Source organism: Lytechinus variegatus, chromosome 1, assembly GCF_018143015.1.
Source record: "Lytechinus variegatus isolate NC3 chromosome 1, Lvar_3.0, whole genome shotgun sequence".
NCBI lineage: Eukaryota > Metazoa > Echinodermata > Echinoidea > Temnopleuroida > Toxopneustidae > Lytechinus > Lytechinus variegatus.
In genome coordinates, this window is record NC_054740.1 from 42,014,841 (window position 1) to 42,030,221 (window position 15,381).

The 15,381-nt window shown below is 38.5% G+C and overlaps 1 protein-coding gene across 1 annotated transcript; it reads right to left on the bottom strand.

The window, feature by feature from the left end:
• Positions 1 to 2,534: 2,534 nt before the first annotated feature.
• On the bottom strand, positions 2,535 to 3,083 carry LOC121430635 (threonine-rich protein-like). The gene has a single exon (XM_041627956.1). It carries the CDS (start codon positions 3,081 to 3,083, stop codon positions 2,535 to 2,537), a length of 549 nt encoding a protein of 182 aa, XP_041483890.1.
• Between the last annotated feature and the right edge of the window lie 12,298 nt (positions 3,084 to 15,381).

A 15,381-nucleotide genomic window follows, 5' to 3' on the forward strand; every position in this document is an offset into this window, starting at 1 on the left:
ACTTGAGTGAGCACTGTCCATTTTGGTAAAGCTCGCAAAAATCTGTTTGCGCAGAAATGCTTGTTTTCACGCGGTGTCAAGGGGTAAGGGTGAAATCAAACTTACCCTGCGAAGCATTTCTCATAAATTTCCCTAGCACTTTTAGCCAATTGAAATAAAACCGATACATTCAAGCATTTTGTAACGGTTTTGCCGCCCAAATTTGAAATTTCAACACTTAGTAAGCACAACCTTTACCCTTTTTGTGCCAGCTGGATCTGAGGACATAACTGAATCTGAACAAAAGTTTATATCAGACATCTCCAGCTTTTTTCACTAAGTTTTTATCATTTAAATTTGGTTTACATTTCATTTTCATTTAATACTTGTTTCTCCACACTTTTCCCAAGCTTGGCAATGATTAACAAAATGAAAATCAAGCCTTAGCCATTTCATGTAAATCACAGCTCAGTGTAAAGCAAATATCGTCACGATGGACTCGTTGTGTGGGGGAGTGGGATGGGGCGCAATGCACTCTTCGAAGTGTTTCGGGCAAGGAAACAAGTTTAAAAAGGTAAAAGATATCTTCATATCAATTTTACTTGCTAATTTCCACGTGTTCTTCATGATTAAGGTTTACTCTTATTCGCATAACTATTTCAAAGTTCTGCGCAAATCATTTTTCACCAACTTTTCAAAAGTAAGTGGTGCTCACTCAAGCGGAATTATTTTTCGACAGTTATATCGTCATTTGCTTAAATGGATCTCTACCAATGCTAAAATGTGGAAAAATCGTCAGGATATTACAAATAAATAATTTTACAGGATTTTTTCTAAGTGTAAACTTTTTTTTGATACGCACTGTAGTGTGCTGGTAAATTGTAAACAAACATTACGAAAGTATATTTTTATGTAAGGCTGCTTGAAGAATAGCAATGACTTCGTTCCAAAGACTTGATAGCAATAAATTTGTTCCAAGGACTTGGATAAAGAGTTTGGAAAGGTATGAAATACGCCTGTATTCGGAATTTATGTAGGACATCTGAAGGATTATTCGAATGTTCTTCATGAATGTAAAGGGGGGATCACCTTTAATATATGTTGCTTTAATACAGGTATAAAAAATAGAAAAATATGTACGTGACGATTTGATGAAAATATATAAAATAATAAGATAATTATTACATTTTAAAGATTTTGATTTGTGACATCATTAATTATACTAGAAGCTCCCCCATTATTGATGTGTCCGATGATTTATCCACCCCACAAATAAAATCGCCTTAAATTTCAAATGATTCTCTTTGTTGGAATTCATATCACAAGACATATGGAAGAGCTGTTTGTCCGTGACGTCACGATATCTTTAACCATCAACTGTGTCTCAATACACATATTTATAAATAGGCCCACGTACAGCGTGTCCCAAGTAATATGTACGCGTAATAGTTTAAAGACCGAAGTTTCATATGAATAAATAGGAAGCTTAGTTTATTTTTCAGTTGCTTGAAAATTTCAAAGGTCTCGCTTCACCAGTTTTGAACTGACAAGCAGTGCAATAGCCCATTCAAGAGAATTCAGGTTGTTCCCATTCCCAAGTCACAACCACCGAATATTAAAGAACTTCGATCGAAGTTTCATATGAATAAATAGGAAGCTTTATTTATTTTTCAATTATGTATTGGAAAACTGTGATAAATCTAAATCAGTATCTACCATTGTTTGCACAGACTTTTCCAAAGCCTTCGATATAGTGTTGACCATAATATTCTGATTAAAAAATTAATTGAAATTAACATAAGACCTTGTATAATTGAGTGGATAGTTAGTTTTTTAGAAAATCATTCACAATCTGTTAAATATCAGGGCGTATTTTCTTCTGTATTACAATGTCGTCTAAATGCACTCGTTACCTGGTCATCTAATAATCACATGAAACTAAATCTGAATAAATGCAATGTAATCAGTGTCACTTTTTTTTCTAAAAATCCACCATTACCTGATCTATTGCATATTGGTGACGCTTCTCTGCAATATACAGAAACTTTTGAAATACTTGGTGTTTATATTCAGTCAAACTTAAAATGGGATAAACAAATTTCAGATATTATAAAATGTGAAACAGAAAATTGTAAATGTTCAGACTTGTGAAACAATATAAACTCGCAATGTCAGACCTTGTTCATATTTACATTGGATAAATTCGTCCAATATTGGGGTATTGTGTAACGGTATTCAACGGAGCACTAACTGCTAAACAGGTAAACGACTTGAAAAAATACAAAAAAATGAGTTTGCGAAACAATTCTTGGTTCAGATTATATAGAATATGAAAACGCACTAACAGAATTTGGATTAGAATGCCTAGAAAGTAGATAAAAAAATTGTGTATGGAGTTTGCTAAATCTCTTTCTACAAACCCTCACTGTAATAACTGGCTACCAAAAAGGAAAAATGTTTCTATCAAATTAAGAAGTGTTCCAAACTTTGCTCAGATAAAATGCAAAACAGATGCTACACACAATTCACAAATGCAGAGATATTTATTGCAATAGTTAATCATTATCTGGGGAAGTGAGTTTGACTGTATCGTTAGACACGCTTTCTATCTCAATGTCCTTGTTCGCATCGTCCTCAGGAGTCACCTTAGAAGACGATTTGCAATGGATTACTGCGTATCCAATGCCACCTACTATGGCGGCAGTTCCCGCCAAAAACACAATTACAATTCCTGCTATTGCACCAGACGATAGCGGTTCCTCAGGGGGACTTGATGTAATATCTCCAACTTTAGATGTCGTCTCTTTGGGTTCTCCGGTTGTCTTTCTTTCTGTATTGTTAGCGCTTGGTTCAGGAGTTCCAGATAATGCTGTTGATGTATTTGAATTACTGGTTAGGGTCTCGGTTGTAGGATCCTGGTTTGGGGCATCGGTTGTAGAGCCAGAATGATCCTGGGTTGGGGCATCGGTTGTAGAGCCGGAATGATCCCGGGTTGGGGCATCGGTTGTAGGGCCAGAAGGATTATCGGATGGGGCATCGGTTGTAAAATCTGTAGTATCGCTGGTTTGTGTATTCTTATACGTAGTTGCATAGTTCTCCGTCATCGTGATTTCATCAGTAAATATAGTAAATCCTGTTGTTTGACTTCTCACCGTCTTTTGAAAGTAAGCTACTGATAATATCAGCATCGTGGCCAATCGGTGTGTCAGGCGGAACGGCATTCTAGATTTGGGAAGTAACACAGAGAGACATTAATAAGGACATCGCAATTTCATGACAGAGAGTCTGTATTTGATACTGTTCAAGAAAGTAGCCTAACCAATTGAATATCGTTAATTTTCTCATACACATAATACGAAATTTCGTTTGAATGACCTAAAATATGATCATTTCTATTCAAGAAATCGCATTTCAAAGTTTGTATACCATATGAATTACCATTTCGAATCGTCTTTGATGCAATTAGGTTATTGAAAAGTGTTACCTATGTTTGTAAAGATTTAATGAACAAGACAGATTTTATTATTTTTTCAAAGTTCATCGTGATTATAATCTATGATAACAAACTAAAAAAAGATTAGATTGCGTAAAAATAACGGCAAAGAGATCTGGCTTTCAAATAATATATGATAATATTCTTTTTTTTTTCCAAAACTTGTTTTAGTCGCATTATTTTGATTTAAATTGACTATTCTCTTATTAATGTCATAAAGCCATCTTCTCACCTAACTTTCTTGAATCTCACAGTGTGTTATGCTAAAGCCATACCAATCGATGGTCTGTCATTATCCGCTCCGCGACGCAAGACGGATTCAAAAACACATTAAATGTAATAAAAATGCCGGTCAAATGACAATCAACAGCTATGATGTCTTTGTATTTGCTTCGGGGATGACGAAAAATTGCAAATACTTTGTTTACCAGGATTCCCGATCAGTTTACAAACGCCTGCATCAACTTTTTCTTGGTATTGCGCGATCAATCTCTTAATGTCTTGCGAGCACTTGCAGTCGTTGTAGACGATCGCACGAACTCGAGATGGTCGTGACTGCTCGCATCTGAACTTTGAACATGTTCAAAATCCAAAGGCGATCAAACACGATCGATTCTCTCGCATCAGATCGTACCATCGGTCGGGCGATCATCGTGTGAGTGTTGATCAACGTTGTACGACTTGATGCGAGAGGTGGCACAACTAAGAAGTCGCATTTAGTCGACTGGAGGTTGCACAACACTTGCATAAGTGCTAGCGACCTATAGAGACCAGTCTTGCGACTGGGTGCGATAAAATATATAGGCTATAAGACTGATGCAAGACCGATCGCCATTACAGTAATGTTGCATTCGCATGCATGCAACCGTTCCTCGGTGTTACAAAATAGGAGTTAAGAATAAATAAAAGAGAGGGCAGCAAATATAAGAAAAACTTGTAATATAAACTGTATGAAATTAAAAGGGCAAGATACGTTTATATTTTGTCTTTTAAAACATAAATCAAATTTTCCGAAATAAACCTAGAGGCAATAGGGTAAAAAGCATTCCTCCTTAATCAAATAGGCTCGTATACTGAATTCGGGCTTAAATCAAACGCTTCTAAGGTTGTGGTTTAATTATGGATAGCTAATTGTTACATAAATCTATAATGATGCAGGTTCGATTTATTAGCTCATTCAAACAAAAGGATATGTACATACGCGCACCTAGCTCATTGCAGATTGCTTGATAACCCATTGGACGTCCCAAGCTATGGCTGCTACATTGCTCTGAAGTCGAATTGGTGTATACCTCACATCACTTGCACGACGAACACTCGCACTGGTTTAATTCAAACGTACGAGCAATCGCATTGTCTCACGTCGACCTTACGACTATTTGCAATCAGTCTTACAACTATTGAGACTAATGTGAAACCTCTCACAATCAATCGTGCAACAGTCACTCGCATGTGATCACACGACCACTCGCACGAGCACATTACGAGCATAATGGGACTTAAGCCCCTTTCACAATTGACGTCCGACCAGTTTACGACCGCCTGCAACAGTTTTTTGTTGTTCTTGCACGATCGATCTCTTGGTGTCTTACAAGCACTCGCAGTCGTTGTAGAGGGTCGCACGAACTCGAGGTGGTCGTGACTCGTCACATCTGAGCTTTGAACATGTTCAAAATCCGAACGTGATAAAATTCGGTCGATTCACTCGCATCAGGTCGTACCCGGGGTCGTACCGTCGGTCGGGCGATCATCGTGCGAGTGTTGTTCAACGTTGTACGACTTGATGCGAGAGGTGGCACAACTAAGTAGTCGCATTTACTCGACTGGCGGTCGCACAACACTTGCACATGTGCTAGCGACCTAATGTACATGTACAGAGACCTGTCTTGCGACTGGTTGTGATAATATATGGGTTATAATATATAAGGCTGTTGCAAGACCGATCACAACGGCTTACAACATTGCACTACCGTTTCATTCTCATGTATGCGACCGTTCCACTCGCAATCCCTCGTGCAACACTCGCATGTGATCGCACGAGCACAATAAGAGCATATGCGACTTACTCGTGTAATGGGCTTTACTGGTTGTTTTTTGTTTTACGACAGCTGTTGCAACTGTGAAAGCCTCTGTGCGATCGTTTGAGATGACTATCGATTGATGCCTGTTGCAGCCTGTCGCACGACCAAAAGGTCGCAAATGGTCGTACGTCAATTGTGAAAGAGGCTTAAATCGTGCATCGGGGTTTACTGGTTGTTTTTGTTTTACAACAGTTGTTGCATTTGTGAACGCCTCTGTGCGATCTAATGAGATGACTAGCGATTGATGCCTGTTGCAGCCCGCCGCATGACAAAAAGTCGCAAATGGTCGTACATCAATTGTGAAAGGGGCTTAAGACACTAAAACGATCAATCAATAAAAAGGCTACGATGACTTTTACGTACAGTTTTGTAATATCGGAATTATAGAATTGTTGAATTTCAATTCATGTTATATTTTTTTTTTAAACCTGCAATCAATCTGATGGTATGTCGTTGGTATTTTTTGTTGTTGTTGTTGTCGGTTTGGAATCGGATTTAATGGGTGTAAGGCTTTCGCCAACATTTCCGAAATTAAAAATATAGACAAAATTGAAACCGAAATCTGAATTGAGTACTAAATGATTTCTCTTTGCGTACATATTAGGAATACATTAGACATGTATGATTTATATGTAAATTCCGTATAATAAATGTCAACTATTAATCTGTGTTATGGGACGTTAGTACTGAGTACAAAAATTTTGTTTCAAAGTATAAGATCTTGAAAATAATTAGCTTTTACTTAGAACGCGCATAAAGAAGTGTACTCCCTATAAAGAAATAGGGGTTCAAATTTGAACATTGGGGGTTGGTGCATTTATGCTCATTTTTGCGCATTTGAGGGTATAGTATAGCTATATACTCCATCCTGAAAATATTTATATTTCAATAAATAGAGTAAAATTCACAGAGCAAAATGCTGAAAATTTTATCAATATCGGATAACAAATAACAAAGCTATTGAATTTCAAAGATTTGCATTATTCCGGCGGATGAAACAGTTCTAGGCATGTGTTCATGAATATTCATACCCCAAGTTGTTCTGTTGTATTTTATTATATGAAATCGGGTTTATTCAAAAAAATTCTACCAAGAACTAAAACAATTGAATTGACAACTAATTAAGTGCATTAGTTATTTATTGCTGCAACGTATTTCATCATACTGGAGACACATAATCGATAATTTACATGAAAAAATAAAAGTATTATCTCATGTAATAACATAAGAAATAGCAAAGTGGGGATGTAACATCATCTGCCCATTTAATGAATATTCATGAAGACGTGTATAGAACTGTTTTCACGAAATTTTGCTAAACTTTAAAATTCAGTAACTTCTTTATATTCTATTCGATTCTTGTGAAATTTTCAGCATTTTATTTATTTACGTATGATTATTTTCAGCCCGGAGCATCCCTTTAAGCTGCAGACTTTCAAGAACCATGCAATAAAGGTTCGAATTTGAACCTTTTTTTAATGTATTATGCTCCTTAAGAGGCGAATAGTTGCTTCTCCTTATTACTCAAACGAGCATTTCTGGGTGCAAAATAATAGGCGCAATTGTGCATTTTATTTCCAATAAAGGTGCAATATTACACCCTAAAAATTGCTACAGGTGTTTTTTTAAATCTATAATGGGTGGGGCAAAAAAAGAAAGTGTCTAATCCCAAACGGGTGGGGTAAGACCCCGCTGTTAATCTGCATTGATGAGAACCCTGGTGTGAATACAAATTGATATATTATGGGTGTTGTATCTTAGAAGTGACTTTTGAAAATACATCCACAGAACCAGACCTATTATTTTGAAATATAATTTTGACAGATTTATTTCCTATAAAAATACTTATTTTGTGTAGATATAATCTTATATCATGAGTATAATGTTGATGGGTTAGGGTTAGAGATGGTGGGAGGTGGAAAAATCAATGAAATTTGTTTCTATTCTAATAGAAGATTTTTGAATTTACAAATACAAAGTCAAAAGTTAGAATTTCGAAAATTCAAAGAAAAATAAATAATTTCATGAATTGAGTTATGGCCTAATTTTAGTGATAAAGGGAAAATTAAAAAACTTGTAGAAAGAAGAAGAGAGAGAAAACGGAGAGAGAATGTTTGCATACATAATTGTTTTAATTTTCAAAATCATAAAATGTAATGCTTAAAATATACCGATTGGAACTCACCTTTTAATGATGTGTTATCTCCAAAATAATCCAAATCTAAGAAGAAGAAGCACTGCCCTGCAGGTGAGACGCATCCAACAGAAAGTCAACCTGGTTGATTAACTGCTGAAATCTTGAGTATTCAATGAAAATTATTTAACTTCTCCGACATCAAAAGAAACACTGACCAATCAAATTCATTCATTTAATCGGCTTTATTATCTAGCAATGCTTGTCGACTGTTTACTTATGAAGAACACAAATGAAATCATGTTCAAATAACAATTATCTATGTTTGTTTTATCAGTGTTTTCCAATACAATATCAAGAGGCTTCAGAAGCGTAATAATGGATAGTATATGCTTATTGTTTGAGGATATAATTAACACGTGATAATGCTGTTTTAATGACACTGCCTAGAAATTCACATTTACTTATAAAAGATAATGTCTACGTTACCAATAATCTTTAGCTAATGAATCCGATGTATATGGCGATATGGCTAAATAATAATAATAATAATAATATAGGTATATTTACCCAGGGAAGCCGCTTCAGTTCCGAAAACTGTTCTCCCAGTGGGCCCTGTTACAACCGATAATGTCGCACCAACGCATAATGTCGCAATCTGCGACATTATGCCAAGAGCGTCCGACGCATAATGTCGATTCAACGCATAATGTCGTAGTTTTTCTAACGCATAATGTCACATGTCGCAACGCATAATGTCGCAGCAAATCGTCAACGCATGATGTCACATGTCGCAACGCATAATGTCACAGCGGTATTTTCTTCAGGACTCGAGCTACAGATAAGATATAAAACATGCTTTTACTTAATATTTTGAGACACGAAAAAGAGAATGAAATTATTTTGAATTCAGGATTACTCTTTGTATGGATATTTGTCGCTTTATTACCATTTCGTCTACTGCCTTTTCCCCACTATCGCATGGTCTGATATCATTTCGTCTACCATTAGTTAGTCAACTATCAACATAGTCCAATAACCATTTCGTCTAATTACCATCTCGTCTAATAGCCAGTTGGTCTAATAGCCGTTGTGTTTATTATTATTTAGTCTAATTGTATTTTTTTCAGTTGGTGGAATATCCATTTTGTCCAATATCATTAAGTCTATTACCTTTGGTCTAATAGCCAATTGGTCTAATAACCACTTGGTGTACTCTCATTTTCGTCCATGGTCCATTTGGTCTAACTTCAGTTGGTTCGCTAGACTTTGTCTAAATCCATTTCGGCTAACACTCATTTGGCATCGTTGCCACGGGTCCAATCACCAATAGGTCCAATCATTGGTTCTAGGACAATTACCCCCCGGACAATCACCCTTCCGGACAACTAATCCCTGACAATTTTACCCACTGCACCCGAGGACAATTACCCCCTGAGGACAATTACCCCCCCCCCCCGGACAATTACCCCCTAGGGCAATTTCCCCCGGACAATCACCCCCTGGACAATTACCCCCTGAACAACTACCCCCCGATGACAATTACCCCCGGACAACTACCCCCGGACAATTACCCCTTAGGAAAATTAACCCCCCCCCCAGGACAATTACCCCCGGATAATTACCCCAGAGGACAATTACCAACGGGAACAACTACCCTGCCCTGGGGACAATAACCCCCTAGACAAAGGGAGTGCACAGAGTTAGGGCCTAAATAGTAAAATTACAAGGCGTTCTTGTGTATATTATCTTTGCATATTTTTTTTTTGCTTACTGTATTAAAACTAAAGCCACATCTTAATCTGGAATGTGCACCAATTGTTTCATAATTCTTAAGACCAAGACCATTACAATGGTTCACGCCCGGGGGCGGGGGGCACTCAGTATATAATAATGTGCCGCGGAGGGGACCCCCATTTTTACACTCAAATTTCCGTTCCAAGGCATAGCATCTTTGTCTTATTGAGAAAAAGAACAAAGAAGCCGCTCCAAGGCAAAACATTTTCTTCTTATCGAGAAAAAAGAAGAAAGAAATCCGCTCCAATGCTTGTCATATTTTTCGTTACGCCGTTCCGGTCGCATTGATCTGCTACAATGAGCTGCAATTTTGGTGAAATGCGGCCGCGGAGCGCTGTCCGACCATCACCTCTGCGCGAGCGCACCCGGCGGACGTGCCGCCGGGCTAGCTACATCATGCACGCATGTCCGTTCCACAGGGATGCATCAGCACTGACACGCTAGCGATCCGTTCCAAGGACCCCGTTTTTTGTCTCGCCCGCGGCACACCCCTACCACTTTTTTGGTCGAGTGCCCCCTTCCTGTGGAGCGTTGTGGCCCAGTGGATTAGTCTTCGGACTTTGAAACAGAGGGTCGTGGGTTCGAATCCCAGCCATGGCGTAATTTCCTTCAGCAAGAAACTGATCCACGATGTGCTGCACTCGACCCAGGTGAGGTAAATGGGTACCGGTAGGAAGTAATTCCTTAAGAAGCTGTGTGCGCTATGATCGCCTAGCTTAGCCGGGTAATATAGGAGCGCCTTGAGCACATAACAAGGTGGATATGTGCGCAATATAAATATCCTATATTATTATTATTATTATTCCCCCCTGGGGTTCACGCTTGATTCGATGCTAGAGAGAAGGTGGGGGGATTTTCCGGGGGTAATTTTTTGGCGGTAACTGTCTGGGGAAATATTGTTCTCGGGGGCATTTGCTGGGGGGGGATAATTGTCTGAGAAATAATTGTCCAGGGGTGATTGTCCGGGGGTAATTTTCCTCGGGGGTAGTTGTCCGGGGGGTAATTGTCCGGGGGGGTAATTGTCCTCGGAGGCTAAATGTCAAGAGGTGGTTGTCCGGAAGGTGATTGTCTGGGGGGTAATTGTCCTAGAACCGGTGATAGGACCTAATGGTGATTGGACCCATGGCAACGATAACAAATGATTGTTAGCCGAAATGGGTTTAGACAAAGTCTAGCGAACCAACTGAAGTTAGACCAAACGGAACATGGACGAAAATGAGAGTACACCAAGTGGTTATTAGACCAATTGGCTATTAGACCCCCAAAGGTAATAGACGTAATGATATTGGACAAAATGGATATTGGACCAACTGAAAAAAATACAATTAGACTAAATGATAATAAACACAACGGCTATTAGACCAACTGGCTATTAGACGAGATGGTAATTAGACGAAATGGTTATTGGACTATGTTGATAGTTGACTAACTAATGGTAGACGAAATGATATCAGACCATGCGATAGTGGGGAAAAGGCAGTAGACGAAATGGCAATAAAGCGACAAATATCCATACAAAGAGTAATCCTGAATTCAAAATAATTTCATTCTCTTTTTCGTGTCTCAAAATACTAAGTAAAAGCATGTTTCATATCTTATCTGTAGCTCGAGTCCTGAAGAAAATACCGCTGTGACATTATGCGTTGCGACATGTGACATTATGCGTTGACGATTTGCTGCGACATTATGCGTTGCGACACGTGACATTATGCGTTAGAAAAACTACGACATTATGCGTTGACTGCGACATTATGCGTCGGACGCTCCTGGCATAATGTCGCAGATCGCGACATTATGCGTTGCTGCGACATTATCGGTTGTAACAGGCCCTGCTATTATTGTTACCCCGGCTTTAGCTGGGCTGCCTAGGCGCTCAAAGCATTCAAGGAATTTCTTCCTACCGGGTACCCATTCATCTCACCTGGGTTGAGTGCAGCACAGTGTGGATAAATTTCTTGCTGAAGGAAATTACACCATGGCTGGGATTCGAACCCACGACCCTCTGTTTCAAAGTCCGAAGACTAATCCACTTTCCATATAATGAGGTTTTCATGTCTTCCCTTAAAGGACAAGTCCATCCCAAAAAAAAATCAATTTGAATAAAAAGAGAATAACACTTAAAATTTCATCAGAATCGGATGTAAAATAAGAAAGTTATGACATTTTAAAGTTTCGCTTCATTTCACAAAACAGTTATATGCACACCTCGGTCGGTAAGCAAATGGGGGAACTGATGATATCACTCACTCACTATTTCTTTTGTATTATATTATATGAAATATGAAATAATTTTATTTTCTCGTCATTGTCATGTGAAATTAAGTTTCATTCCTCCCGAACGAGTGGAATTTTCATCATTTTAACATCGTGGTTAAGGCAAAGAGTTCCTTATCATCAAATTCGTAAAAATTGAAATAGAAAACAGAAGAAATAGTGAGTGAGTGAGTGACATCAACTCTTTCAATTGGATGTAACTGGCTCGTTCATATAACTATGTTGTTGAAAATAAGCGAAACTTTGAAATGTCATAACTTGCTTATTTTACATCCGATTTTGATGAAATTTTCAGCATTGTGCTTGTCTGATTCTTCTCTATTGATTCAAATCAACATTTTTCTGAGGTCGACTTGACCTTTGGGTCAACTTGGGTTGAAACCATAATGGTCCTGGCCTTGGCCGTAATGGTTTGTACATCTTATACCTTGACTACAGCACGATTGGTGGTGGTGGTGGTAGTAGTAGTAGTAGTAGTAGTGGTGGAGGTGGTGGTGTTGGTAGTAGGTAGAAGTAGTAGTAGTAGTACTAGTAGAAGTAGTAGTAGTAGAAGAAGAAGCAGTAGTAGTAGTAGTAGTAGTAGAAGTAGTAGTATTAATAGTAGTAGTAGTAGTAGTAGAAGTAGTAGTTGTAGTAGTAGTACCCCGGGGGGGGGGGGGCACTCAGTATGTAATGCATAGTGGGGACCCCCATTTTTACACTCAAATTTCCGTTCCAAGGCATAGCATTTTTGCCTTGTTGAGAAAAAGAACAAAGAAAGCCGCTCCAAGGCATAGCATTTTCTTCTTATCGCAAAAAAGAAGAGAGAATCCGCTCCAAAGCTTCGCATATTTTTCGTTACGCCGCTCCGATCGCGTTGAATGAACTGCAATTTTGGTGAAAAGCGGCCGCAGAGCTCTCCGGCGGAGGCCGCGCTAGCTGCATCATGCACGCATGACCGTTCCGTAGGGATGCATACGCGCTCACACGCTGGCGATCCGTTCCAAGGACCCCCGTTTTCACAAACATTTGTCGTTCCGAAGCCCGTTCCGAGGACCCTGCTTTTTACAATAAGCCCGCTCCAAGGCCCCCGTTTTTTGTCTCGCCCGCGGCACACTCCCACCACTTTTTTTGTCGAGTGCCCCCCCCCCGGGAGTAGTACATGCATGTAGAAGAAGAAGTAGTAGTAGTAGTAGTAGTAGTAGTAGTAGTAGTAGTAGTAGTAGTGGTAGTAGTGGTAGTAGTGGTAGTAGTGGTAGTAGTGGTAGTAGTAGTAGTAGTAGTAGTAGTAGTAGTAGTAGTAGTAGTAGTAGTAGTAGTAGTAGTAGTAGTAGTAGTAGTAGAAGTAGTAGTTGTAGAAGCAGTAGTAGCAGTAGTAGCAGTAGTAGTAGTAGTAGTAGTAGTAGTAGTAGTAGTAGTAGTAGTAGTAGTAGTAGTAGTAGTAGTAGTACATGCATGTAGAAGAAGAAGAAGTAGTAGTAGTAGTAGTAGTAGTAGTAGTAGTAGTAGTGGTAGTAGTGGTAGTAGTGGTAGTAGTGGTAGTAGTGGTAGTAGTAGTAGTAGTAGTAGTAGTAGTAGTAGTAGTAGTAGTAGTAGTAGTAGTAGTAGTAGTAGTAGTAGTAGTAGTAGTAGTAGTACATGCATGTAGAAGAAGTAGTAGTAGTAATAGTAGTAGTGGTAGTAGTGGTAGTAGTGGTAGTAGTGGTAGTAGTAGTAGTAGTAGTAGTAGTAGTAGTAGTAGTAGTAGTAGTAGTAGTGGTAGAAGTAGTAGTAGGGGTATAGTAGTAGTGGTAGTAGTGGTAGAAGTAGTAGAAGTAGGGGTATAGTAGTAGTAGTAGTAGTAGTAGTAGTAGTAGTAGTAGTAGTAGTAGTAGTAGTAGTAGTAGTAGTAGTAGTAGTAGTAGTAGTAGTAGTAGTAGTAGTAGTAGTAGTAGTAGTAGTAGTAGAAGTTGTCGTAGAAGTATGACGAGCAGATCTTAGTTCCATGTCTAGATACAGATTGGCTCGAACACATAACTGGGCGTTGTGGCGTGCGCCTGTAATCCAAGCTGAGGGGAAGTTACAAATTGATGCAGAAGTTCGAGGTTCGAGCCCAGATCACGTCTTTCGGATAGTGACGTTAAAGGTCGGTCCCAGACGTAAATAATCATACCTGATTAATACACGTCTGACAAAAAAATAACTCCACTGGTTCCGAGAAGTTGAGTGAGGCGGTAACTAGCGTAAAAACTTATCTTCACTGAAAAAAGGCCCCAAGTATTATATCAGTATATTGGGAACCTGAGTAAGTAGTCAAGAGGAATGGGGCACGTTTCATAAAGCGTAACAACAAATCTTGTATATTGAAACTTTGCAATTTTAGCAACTACTATCAGTGATGTAATGGGCAGAACATGTTGAGAGGGCTGGCTATGGCGCATTTGCGTAAAAATTGATTTAAAAAAAGAAACACAGTTCCAATCGAGCGAAGCGCACGAGCATTTTTATTACAAAAATCTTTTCATTTAAATAGATTTTGAAAATAAAATATCATATTTCACCCTTCATGCTTTCTTTTTCTTTTTTTTTTCTTGGTCGTCAAAATTTTTCTGGGGGTTGGGAGTCCGCTCCCCCTCCCTCTGTACGCCAGTGACTACCATGAAAACTGGATTTTGATTGGCTTTTGAGCCTTGTTACCATATTTTTATGACATGGTCGCCCCCCCCCCCCCCCCCCCGGTCTTGCCTTTTTGTTTGTCTGGCTTCGAGCTGGGAACGCTTACCGGTTACAAGAATTCCGGTCTCGTGGTCCAGTCATGGGAGATTTGTCATTATCTTTGGCCGCTTTGAAATAATCTGTACTTCTGTGGAGGTGGAAAGCTACCTTCACGTTTTCAAGTTCTCACGCAGAGTGATCTTGCTTCCATTCACAGTAAAAAACGTTGTTCAAAATTGTATACAATGCTGTTAAGTTGTTTAACAGAACAACAAGCATTTTTAACTTATATTGAGCAAAAAATATTGAAAATCAAACTTTTTTAAAGATTTTAGAAAATTTAAACGCTTGTTTAGACTACTCTAACAACTATACTTTAATGTGTATAGTAATCAGCGTTGTTTACACATTTTAAACAACATTTTTAGTGTTCTGAGCGTTAAATTGTCAGTTAAAAGAGCATGGAGGTTATCGAATGATACAATGCGATTATCGAGCAGAGATGAGGATAACATTGTTCATCGCTCAAAAAAAAAATTTTAGTTTTCCAGTGTTCAATGACAACTTATTTGTCGGTGTCAAACGGTGCTTTTCAGAGGGGACGCTGTTTTTCAAGTGAAAAACTGAATTATCGTTGAAAAATATTGCTTTCGAACGTTAAACTTCGCTTTTCAATTTGCCTACTGAGTTTCATCGCATTTATGTGACAAATGGCTTGCCACACATTGAGTATGTGTCCGCCCGATCTCAACCGATCACAAAGGACTCTGTTATAAATTTTGTTTTCTCGCATCAGTGTAGCTAATATTATTCACGTTGATTCAGTGGGTCTTGTGTTTTAAGTGATTTTATATATTAGTATAACATTCAATTTTGTGAAGTAACAATCAGACTGTCAAAGCTATTTAGTGATATTAACATGATCAATTTTAATCCTAAACTTTTCGAAA

Coding starts and splice junctions, on each gene's coding strand:
- LOC121430635 (XM_041627956.1), bottom strand. CDS start 3,083: ATGACGGAGAACTATGCAACTACGTATAAGAATACACAAACCAGCGAT.